This window comes from Vigna unguiculata, chromosome 7 (genome assembly GCF_037176805.1).
Source record: "Vigna unguiculata cultivar grain cowpea cultivar isolate G323 ecotype 2 chromosome 7, ASM3717680v1, whole genome shotgun sequence".
Lineage (NCBI taxonomy): Eukaryota > Viridiplantae > Streptophyta > Magnoliopsida > Fabales > Fabaceae > Vigna > Vigna unguiculata.
Window position 1 is genome coordinate 9,272,702 of NC_140798.1, and position 12,025 is coordinate 9,284,726.

General features: G+C 33.5%; 1 protein-coding gene and 1 pseudogene across 2 annotated transcripts; one reads left to right on the top strand and one right to left on the bottom strand.

Annotated features, from left to right (window-relative positions):
* The first annotated feature begins 1,615 nt into the window (after positions 1 to 1,615).
* On the top strand, positions 1,616 to 7,522 carry LOC114191825 (Pentatricopeptide repeat (PPR) superfamily protein). Its single transcript, XM_028081235.2, has 2 exons — positions 1,616 to 1,984; positions 6,983 to 7,522. Exons 1-2 carry the CDS (start codon positions 1,691 to 1,693, stop codon positions 7,370 to 7,372), a joined length of 684 nt encoding a protein of 227 aa, XP_027937036.1. The 5' UTR covers positions 1,616 to 1,690; the 3' UTR covers positions 7,373 to 7,522.
* Positions 7,523 to 7,879: 357 nt separating this feature from the next.
* Positions 7,880 to 11,687, bottom strand: LOC114191824 (pentatricopeptide repeat-containing protein At4g21065 pseudogene; annotated as a pseudogene). Its single transcript, XR_014996739.1, has 3 exons — positions 9,514 to 11,687; positions 8,429 to 8,888; positions 7,880 to 8,315 (listed from the first exon to the last, which is right to left on the bottom strand). The product of XR_014996739.1 is annotated as a pentatricopeptide repeat-containing protein At4g21065 pseudogene (transcript).
* Positions 11,688 to 12,025: the final 338 nt, after the last annotated feature.

Genomic DNA, 12,025 nt, shown 5'->3' on the forward strand with positions numbered 1-12,025 from the left:
AATACATATTTAACCCTTTTTAAAATGAAAGTACTTATGTTATGGGCAAGTTGTCTACACATGACACATCTTTTCCGTATTCCCCATTTTCTCAGTTGTCATTCTTTTTTAACTCTGAAGGTTGTAGTCTTCTTTTCTTCTTGGGTCTTCTAGGCAATACCCATTTGGTTGGAGGCAACATATCAGGAAAAAAAGTAACCTATCACACTTGTTGTCCATTTATTGAGTAGATAATTGAGAGGTAGGTTTCTTCATAAGTTGATTTCTTAAACCAATGAGAGATAAAGTCTTCTTCGTTTAGATTCAAAAATTTCATTGAAGTGAGAGAGTGACAACAAAGAACAACACTTATACTCCATTTCCTGTAGATGCAATCCATATTGCCCACGTTGACCACAAATTTATCACCAATATTTGAATCGTGTTTGACGTCAAATAGCTTCTACGCTGACTAGCTGCCATATGAAACAAAACACAATTAGAATGATTCCATTTGACACTAATGAATAAAGAAATGTGTCATTACCTTGGTATCTAATATTAACTCCATCTCCCCAAAAGAGTTTATTATCATGTATATATTCTTTTATAGTGCTTTATAAAAGAACCATCAACACAGTTTGATGCCTTTGATTTTGCTCCAAATGCTAATAACCAAGGATAGAAATGTTCCACTTAAAAGCTTATTGTGTATTGATAAAATGGTTATTGAAATATTTAAATCAGTTTTAATATTTTCTAAATTAGTGTCTAAAAATATAAAGTTTTATTTAATATAAAAGATTTTTTTTAATAGATAAATGATTGTCTCAAATTTAGTTACTTACGTATTAACGTAGTCCTAATTCTAAATATATCTTTCTTAATTAAATGTCACCAAAAGTAGTGTATATATATAAAATTTTTCTCTTGCATATAAATATTCTTTTAAATAATTAACTTAAATTTTAAATTAATTTTTTAATTTTTATTGTCAAATAATTTTATTATTATTATTAAATAATTTAAAATATTATTAATTTTAAATTATAAAAGCTCATTTTACAAAGATAAATAATATTTTTCAATAATACTATATTACTTATAAAATAAAAAATAATTGTAACACACAGAAATGTAATTTTTAATTATTGAATTTATTTAAAAAGTTAAATTTTATTATTATAAATAAATGTTAAATTATTTATTATAATTATTATGTAATGATTTTTTCTCATAAATTACTTATTTATTTCTCGATGTTTATAATAAAAAATTTTCTTATTTAATTGTAGTTTGAATTAATATATATAAATATATCTATATATAATTGTTTAATGAATGCTTTTACTATTTATTTATTTTAAAATATAATATTTAAATTTAATGAATTTTATAAAATTTGTTTTTAGTATGAAATATTAAATATTGTTAGAAAAATATCCCTAGTGCACTGATACAGATGCTAATAAGCTTACAAGAGAGAACCACTGAACCAGAGAATTGTTACCAGGTGCAGGTGTTTTGGGAAGTTTGCTTGAGTTCTCACGAACCAACTCAAGAAGGATTACATGCATAGAGTAAATTCGGTTCAGGGGAAAAGAAATCTGAATTAAAGCGTAATTATTAAGCATCATGGCTATTTTGATTTGAGCGTGGCAGTGCAGTAGCATCACCTGTGTGTTCCTCTTTCAGTTTCTTTCAGTGTTTGATGTTAATGCCGCTGGTGCGTGTTGCAGTTGGTGCAGCGGTGCGAGCGGGCACCCGTAATTGGGTCCGGTGTGTTTCGGGTGGGGCATCGAGTCCGAGCCTTTCGATATGGCGGCGGAAGAAGGAGATTGGCAAAGAAGGGCTGCTCGTGGCCAAAGAGCTCAAGAGGCTTCGGTCCGACCCGGTCCGCCTCGACCGCTACATCCGGTCCAGCGTCTCCCGCTTGCTCAAGTCCGACCTAGTGGCCGTCCTCGCCGAGTTCCAGAGACAGAACCAAGTCTTCCTCTGTATCAAGGTTCCCTTTTTCGGCCTCAATCTTCTCTTTTTTAATGCGTTAGTTAGAGCTTCGTAGCAAGTATGTGCAATGTGCCTTTATCTGATTTGAACAGTGCCAAAATGATTTAGTGGAAGTCAATTTATTAGCTAGATTATGGAATCAAATTCAATCACTACTTTACCAAGTTCAATCCATGAAGAGAATAAGCTTGCTAACCCTAAGTCCCTATGACAAACCTCTTATGGGTCACCAAGAAGGAAGGCATGTTTCATGTCCAAGTAATGGGAAAGCATACAATGAATGGTTGCCACAGCCAAAAAAGAATAGGCAAACGAATATCTGGGTAGCCACCAAAGGGATTCATTTTTGTAGCAGAGACCAAACTCGAACTGATGGCTCATTGGTCAACTAGAAAAATATAAAGGATTACACACCTGACACCATTGAAGGGATAGGAAGATGTAAGAAAACAATAGAGGGAGGAACATAAGTAGCAAGGAGAGACTATGGTTGCCAACGCCTTCACTTAACTCTTACACATTTATAAGTTTATGATTCTATCATCAAGCACATGTTAAATCATGTATAAACTATGTTTCTGGTAAACTTTGCCAAATTTGATATACTCTCAATTCTGTTGGTTTGTGATAGTCGCGTAAGATTTATGCAAAACTTGATTTCCTTACTAATATAGTGTAGTGGTAAACCAAGGTATCAATCCAAGGAGAGGTGATGAATTTGAGTGCATGTGAGTGTGTAAGAATGATTTAAATGGAGGAAATCTCATAAACTATATCTAAAGAAACTTAAAATATCCTAAAAATACTATGAAAATGAAGAACAACACTCAAGCTAAGTAAAGAAACTATACTGAAACAGAACACTAGTTATAATGCGTGAAAGTCATGGTTTCTACTTCTAAATTGAAAATCAGTGGATGAAATTTACATATGCGTGGTTAAAATGTATGGATGAACAACATGGAAGGTGTTACAAACTTTAGAATGGAGTAAGAATGCACAAGAATGCAAAACACGAAAGTGTTAGATGAAATGCTTAAGAGAATTAGAATGCATGCAAAGTGTTTGTTAAAATGTCACACTGAACTCTGGATATGAATTATGCAATGCTGATGCTTGGAACATGATTTAAACATCTAAAGCAACTAAAATATGTATTTATAACTAGTTAGAATCAATAGAAACCGAAAATCACAATTAGAACCAGAAAATCAAGGTTATAGCGATGCATTGAAAATGTGTATATGAAGGTGGAGGACAATTTCGGATTCATCCATGGAATGCATTAACAAGTGATTTAATCATGCAAAGAATTTCAAAACAACATTAATTAATCATAGAAACTCAAACGAAATCAAAAGAACAAGTAAAACATAGGAATAAAAAAAAATCTAATATCATAGAACCAACAAACATAAACCGTGAAAAACTGTCAAACTTTGATTTTGGCATTTTCTTTGTTTAATTTGAGAAGCAATTGTGCAAATGGATTCTAATGTGTAAAAGAAACTTGTGATAATAGAAAACAACAAACTTGAACAGATTAAGGAAATTGAAGCAAAAACCAGAATCAGTGTTTGAATTTGATTGTATTGAAAGTGATCTCACTTGATCAAGGCTCACTGTGTAGTCACTTGATCTAAGGTGGTTACTTTTCACTCTCCAGATTTAAGCATGGTTCCACACTTAATCTAGTGTTTGAGAAGCAAGAACAACACCAATTCAATCAAACCAAACAACTAAAACTCAAAATTGAATCAAAACTCAGAAAATGAGATGAAGAACAGTGAGAGCAAAACATGAACAATTCTAGTTTCTATTAATCAAGGTTGACTGTGCAATCACTGTTTGATTCGGTCACTGTGTACTCTTTCTATTATTGAATGTGTTTCCACACTCAAAACTAGTTTAAAAAGTGAAGAACTCCATCAAACAGTAAACTACAAACTATCACTGTTTTGTCCAAAACAAATGGAAAATTGATGGAAGAGAAAAGCAATCGGTACATTTGCTTTAGAAACGAGATACATTGTGTTAGAAACTTAGAATACAAAGAATAAACAGTGGAAATGGATGGATTTACACAAAGCTTGAAGAAACTTGGCACCACAGCCTACCGTGCGGTCAATGGCGCAACAAACAAGTACTCCAAGTGCTGAGGAAATTCTCCAAAACAGAAAAATGGAAACTGGAAAAATAAGTGACGAACTCTCCCTCCAAAATAGTTTCCTAGTCTTATATATATCCCTTAACCCAACCTACACTCAACTAAACTCTATGGTTAACATTTTAACTTCTAAAACTGGAAAACTGAAAATTAACTAACTAAACCAAACTAGACTATCTCCTAGACTAAACTTAGTTAACTCTGGTCCATCTGGCAGTAAAGGGCACTCCAATGGTCATTTTTGCCTTCAACACGTCACATGAGATGTCTCTTAGTGTCTACAACAGCTTGTACATGGATTTGAGCTTCAAATGTGAAAGTCAACTCTAAGGGCAAAGTTCAGCATATGAATAAGCTCCAAACTAATTTCAGATTCTGCAATTGCTGGAAGTTATGATTGATCCTTCTTTAATCAGCCTAAAACGGATTAAATGTATTAACCTGTACCAAAATCACAAAACTCAAATTAGTATATTAGTTCTCTAAGAAAATAGGAAACTAGGCTAAACTCAAACTCTATTCTAGACTAATCTAAAAGTTACAAAACTGCAGAATTTTAAAAATCTAAGAACAGAACTTACTACTTCTACAATATCTAAAATAAAACTAGTATTATACTACCAAAGTTAAGTCTAACTAAGCCTAATCACTAAACAACATTATCCTATCTACTTAAGCTAATTATACTAGAATATACTACACTAGAAACTAACTAACTACTAGTTTACTAAACTAATTACTGAACTAAAACAGAATTTAATCAAAAAGTTTACTCCTAAGATTATATATCCATACTTATACTAGGTACTCTATTCTAGCTGATCGAACTAAGCTAAACTAACTAACCTAAGCTAACTAAATCTAACTACTGATTTTAAGTCTAAAAACCAGAATCTAAAACTAAAAACTTATTCTTTATTCTAAATTCTAAAACTATGTTTGACTAGTACTACACTAGGCTATATAAGCTATACTACTCTAGTCTAGGATTCATTACCAATTCTATTCACTAGTACTAAACTAGATTACTAAACTACTAAGCTAAATGCCAATTTAATTCTAATTCTATAAGTGAATTTAAGCTAATCAACCATAAACTATCCTAAAATTCTACAATCCTAAGCTATTCTAGAACTAATTCTAAGACTAACACTAAAATTGCATTAAAAACACCTAATTAAACTAAATTTTTAAAACTAACCTAAAATGCTTTCTATAGTAAATATAATCTAAAAACTAAAAATTAACAACTTAAATCTACCCAAAACAATGCAATTAGTTCAAAATTATTGATATAATCATGACTTATCAGTTTGTAAGCCTAGTTTCTACATGGCTGTACCAAAAAGTACGTCTTAGTTGATATTAGATACATGGGTCAAATTGTCTCCATTCTACATCAGAATAGAAAATGAACTGACAGGATCTAACTCAACCCAAAAGGTTATATCAGGAAGGGAAGATTACCTAGGCTTAGCCATGTACTTACTGAGAGTAGAATCTTAGCACTTGCTCCTCATGCCTAGGAATAGATATCTAGAGTGTTAAAGCTGGTAAAACTAGGCATTTGTGAGTGATCCATCATCAGGACTGGGATAGGCTCTGATATTAAAACGGAAAATTAGTTGAGTCTAATTCATCCCTAAAAGTTAGATCAAGGGAAGAGGATTGCTCAATTCATTAGGTCGTATGGGGTGCTTGGGTGGTATGTCCTGCAAATATGGGCTATTAATTCTGAATTCTGTTACATACATACATACATACATATATATATATATATATACATACATATATATATATATACATATATTGTTACATAAAGCTAACTTTTATTCATCATGTTATGTATTTAACAGTTGGATCAAGAAAGGTATTATGTAACATCTATTAGGTTTTACTGTATTTTTATGCTATAAGGAGAAGGAGAAGTTTATTAAGATTTGTTGTTTAGTTAGTTAGTTAGAGGGCTTAAGGAAGAAGGATAGAGAGGCGCAGATTTGTTATTATTGTAAATATAGCATTGACTCTTTCAGAATGTAGAAATCCTTTGTGAAGGGAAAATTCTCGGAGCAGAGATTTGTCTACTATTTTTTGTTCTTTTCATGCTATTCCATAAAAGAATTTCTTTTCTTTTTAATTTTTGGTTCATAGTAGTATCACGTGTAGTTGGAATGGTAAATACTTATTATAGACATGCTATTAATTTATGTTTATACTCCAGAATATGATTTTTGAATAATATTTATGAAGCATATAGTTTTACTAAGTTTAGGATTAGAGTTTATAAAGTGTTCATCGTTTTCCCTTAGTACCAAAAGAAGATAAAATGTTGCAGATGTAAACACTTGAGCATCGGGGGTGGATGGCTGACCTACCTAGACTAACAAAATTTCATTATTGAAATTATGACAATCTTCGTTCCAACTTATGTTTTTGGTTGTATTTTTTGCGCCATCTTAAAAAAAAGAAAATTCTTTGAGCAATACATTCACCTCCATTGAACCTTGATGTAACAGTAAAATTGTCCCTTGCATTTTCAAAGGTACGAAAGACTCTGTACGATGACCCTCTCCATAATTTTGCATAGTGAAGAGCCTTCAGCACGGGGATACGTTAATTATCAACTCTTTTTGAACTGCTTTTCTTCATGCCCTTATGTTAATGTACTTTATTACTGAAAGTCACCTGTTTAACCATAAAGACTGCAAAAGCTAAAATTTCATCAAATATTTAATTTCTTCTAGTACTAATATGGTGTTTTATTAACTATTTATTATCTCATTCATATGCACTGACTATTTAATGACAAATCCTTGGTTCCTTTCTCAGTTGTATGAAATAGTCCGGAAAGAAATATGGTACAGGCCGGACATGTTTTTTTACAGGGACATGCTGATGATGCTTGCACGAAACAGAAGGGTGGAAGAAGCTAAGAGAGTTTGGGCTGATTTGAAAGAGGAACAAGTTTTATTTGATCAGCATACATTTGGGGATATTATCAGAGCTTTTCTGGATAACGGGTTGCCCTCAGAGGCAATGGAGATATATGAAGAAATGAGACAGTCTCCTGAGCCTCCTCTTTCATTGCCTTTTCGTGTGATACTGAAAGGGCTCATTCCTTACCCAGAATTAAGAGAGAAAGTAAAACGTGACTTCTTAGAAATTTTCCCAGATATGATCATCTACGACCCTCCGGAGGACTTGTTTGAAGATAATTAGCAGGAAAACGATGGAGATAATAATATTATTGCTTATTTCATAATTAAGTCAATTTATCCACAGTGAGATGTGCATTTTATATGTTCTAAACTAATTTTTTTATCCCATATATCTTACTTAATCAATGTTATTTATCCATAGTTTGTATTATCCTTCAGTGATTTCAAGTACCACAAGTCCATATTTCCATGATTTTCACCTAGCATGTTTTATTGAAATCATCTTAGTGATTAGCAGGTCGTATAACCGATCAATTAGATCATTCGCATTCCCTTTTAATAGGAAATTGTACCAAACTACCTATACAATAGCATAGTCAATATTTTAATTCTGCATAAATACCCAATATAGTATGATTCTTTATAAGAATAAAAATATATCCTGTAATCGTCTAATATATATATATATATATATATATATATATATATATATATATATATATATATATATATATATATATATATATATATATATATACACACACACACACACTACATTCAACACAACTAAAAAAGAAACAATAAATTCCGTATAGGCGCAGGATAAAAATATCACTGCTTCCACTATAAGTAACCAATCTATCAATGCAATACAGTCGTGTAATGGCTGCAGTTTCTAAATTCAGCAATATTCTAGTTCAGATGTTTATATTGACTCTGGATATAGATCACACACCCCAAATCCTAGTTCCCGCGCTTAAATTAATTTTGATCCACATATCACTAGTTGCGTAAAATAATGGTTTGGTGGGTATGTGGGTTGTGTTTGAACATGATTTTGGATCTCAACCGTAGAAGGGGGAAATAGTTGCTTTACATTGGGTCAAATCATGAGTTAAAAGCAGACATGATATGAACAATTGAAAAAACTAAAGGGAGAGGAACCTATAGCGTTTGTCCAAATGCTTGAAGAGCATCAACAATCAAGCCATCTACCTCAGCTCCTGGAAGACAGCCAAAGAAAAATAAACAATCTCAAGTTTAAACAATTGAAAAACTTTATAAACATTAGTTGATTTCAAGTTAATTTTATAATGTTAAATTTTGGCATTTGTACCTGGAAGGTTTATAACCTTGGAAACTTCTCCCATGTTAATCCTTGGTCACCATAGCAGCATAAACAACCTTAAGACCTTAGCACATATGCCATATGCATGTTCTTGATTGGAACACTTCGACAACAATCGTCGTGCATATCCTGACATAGCTTCCCAAGGTGATTCAGTATGATTTTCTTCCGGAGGTATAGGGTCACAAGATTTAAGGATTTCCAACATATTTGTCTGCCTTCATATTTATTTAATGACTCTGGGCCCTTTTCAGATGTTTTGCATATTGTTCACAGAGCATGTTACGAGTTTATTCACTGATTTCCTAAATCTCAAGTTAATATTCAACAAATTCATTCTTCTCATACAAGCACTTTGAAGTTGGAAGATCGGAAATTGACGTCCAATCTCTGCAATGGTATTTTGCACAAAAAACTGCACCGGGTTTAACTTTGGATCACCAATTGCCTGAAAATATATTAAGTCATAGATGCTTGGACCACATAAATAATAACATATTCATTGCTTTACAGGAGAGACAGAAATTAGTAATATGAATTTCGGCCCTTCAACTTACAGAACAATAAAATGGACACAAACAGAGGGGGGGAGAAAGTACTCGTTATCCTAGTAAATACTAATTACTGATACTCTAAAGCTATTTATTCATTATAATTCAAGTTATTTTAAAAGAAAATTCTTTTTAATAAAATCAGCATTCATGATTAATTAAAAGTAGTTTCTTTAGTCTTTATCCTTTCTATACTACAACTCATAAAATAACTTCAATATCAATTAGAGTCACAATAGTTTCTGTAGAAAAATATCCCAAAGTACATATGACAACTCTTTTTTGATTTAAGATTTCATCACAAGTTCCACTAATAGTGGTAACAAAATAAGACTACAGAGACACTATATTTATCAATTCAGAACAAACTAAATATACAAGTAACAATAAGAGGTTAATTATTTCATTCAATTTCTCTTTAATATATAAATCCTCTAACTTCAGAGAGTCATTATTTCCACTCAATCTACACTACAATAATCATGTCAATTAAGATTTTGCGGGTTCCTAAACTTCTCTTACCTATCAGTTTTGTCTGACGAAATGAACCTTCTATCACATGTTGGCTTCATTTTGTTTAATATACGTTGGCTAATGAGGAGGATACCATCTTGACGTGTTGGCTTCATTTTGTTTAAGATACATTGGTTAATGAAGAGGATACAATCTTCAGGCACACTCTCCTCAAATTCTTGCATTTATCTAGTGAAAACTTCATTGAGTTGGACAGTTCAAACCTTCAATTGATTCTGTTGAGTGTTAATGTTAGTTTCATAACAATGTTTCAATTGTCCTTTTCTCCAACGCCAATCCAGGAATGCCGATGCAGCTATTTCCAGGCTGTGGTTTCTGAATTCGCCTTTGTTGCATTAATCTTCTTTCTTTGGACATTTCATTCCATTGACCATTGCTAGCATACACGTTTGCAAGAAGAACATAATCACTGCTATGATCATTAGGTTCCAATTCCAACAGATGGTTCCTTATCTTCTCACCCAGTTGAACATTTCCATGAAGTCGACACGCAGCTAACAAAGTCCTCCATACAATTGCATTGCATTCCTCTGGCATATTCTTTATCAAATTGTATGCATCATCAACTAAACCAGCTCGACCCAAGAGGTCCACCATGCACCCATAGTGCTTTATTGTGGGTCGGATGTTATAATATCGGTCCATAATATCAATATATTGCCTACCTTCATCAATCAACCCTCCATGGCTACAAGCACATAGAACCCCCAAGAAGGTAATATCATTCGGCCTCTCCACATTCTGCTGTAACATCTCTGTGAAAAGCGCTAATGCTTCCTCTCCGTTACCATGTGACGCAAGACCGAGAATCATGACATTCCATGAAATCACATTCTTCCTTTTCATGCTGCTAAATATGTGGTAGGCTTCTTCCACTGCTCCACACTTTGCATACATGTCAATTAGGGAATTGGAGACCGATATATTCTCACAAAGCTCGGTATGTTTTTGTACAAGAGAATAATGAATTCGCCTCCCAAAATCGAGGTCTCCTATTGCACCACACGCCGAAAGGGTCACTACCAGAGTGGCGTGATCCGGTTGCAGGCCACTCCGCAGCATTTTAACAAACAGATGGAGAGCTTGTGTATAATTCCGACAAAGCACGTGAGAATTTATGATAGAGTTCCAAGCGACTAAATCTGCATTTGGAATTTCCTCGAACAGGTGGTGAGCGGTTTCTATGTCCTTCACCATACCATACATGTGCATGAGAGAATTCCTGACGTAAGTATGAGTTTGGAGTCCAAGTTTAAGGATGTTGCAATGCAGTTGCTTTCCCAGGGTAACTGATCTCAATCCAGCAATGATTTTAAGAATGAAAGAGAATGTGAAAGTGTCAAGTGCTGCAACATCGCATTTTCCCTGCAGCATTGTCTTGAACAAGTCAATGGCTTTCTCTGGTTGGCGAGCCATCCCAAAGCCCCTGATCATGGTGTTCATTATAAACACATCGGGTTTATCGATTCTGTCAAAAACCCTGACAGCGTAATTGATATCTCCGTGGCCCGAAACCGCGCAAAACTCGATGATCTTTCCCACCACCAGCGGGCTCTTATGGAAACCACTCTGGACTGCACGACCCTGGATCTCCTTCAACTGCTTCATGCTCGAACACTGCTTCAAAAGTCTCAAAACACTTTGTTCAGCCTTCCAAAATGCTCCGTCTTTCGGACTCATTACATTAAAATCAACTTTGGATAGTTTTCATTGATGGCAGCATAACCTCGATCTTCCTATGTGGCAATGTTTATTTATTTCAGTTTATTTTTCGTCACTGCAGCTCCCAACCTCCTGTTTCCAAGGCGATTTTTTTTCTTCCCAGAATCAAACCCAATCACGCACATTTCATCTCCCATTCACCTGTATTATTTTTTCTCCTCCATAACCCTTAGTGAAAATGTCAAGTTCTGTGTAGGTTTGGGGTTGAGGACTGTTGGAGAAAGAATTGATTTGAATGAGGTAGATATTGATAGTGATAGTAGGAGGACTCTTCATAGCAAAAACAAAAATGTGAATATGTTATATGACGCACTTATAAAACATCGTGAAAATGTTGTTGGGAAAGATTTTTGTAGGTTTATGTTTTGGCAGGCTTTCTACGTTCTTGTTGTCAAATAGAATTGGAACAGTTTTTCAGTTTTGTTTGAGATTGTGGATGTCCTTAGAAATTTTGAAAAATATAATTGGGGTATGCGAATATTTGGTGGTAGCTTGTGCATTCCTTATTTTTTGAGCAAAGAAAGAAATACAAGACATTTTCACCTTGTCGGTGACGTTTATTTGTTTGAAAATGATATTTGAACATAGTTTTTAAACTCATTTTTTATATTGTTGACATAGCACGATAGTTTCTTTTTTTAATTGGATTTTCATTAAATAAAATTAAGTAATGCACGTGGAAGCAGTTTTTGAGACAAAGGCAAAGCAAAAAAGTGTTTGGTAGAGAGAACAAAGAACCACTCTATTTGGCTTAGAGGAGATAACAACAAGGAGAACT

Bases quoted from the DNA above. Each gene is read 5' to 3' on its own strand.
- LOC114191825 (XM_028081235.2), top strand. From the start codon at position 1,691: ATGTTAATGCCGCTGGTGCGTGTTGCAGTTGGTGCAGCGGTGCGAGCG. The intron at 1,985-6,982 runs GTTCCCTTTTTC...TTCCTTTCTCAG, and splicing joins AAGTCTTCCTCTGTATCAAG to TTGTATGAAATAGTCCGGAA.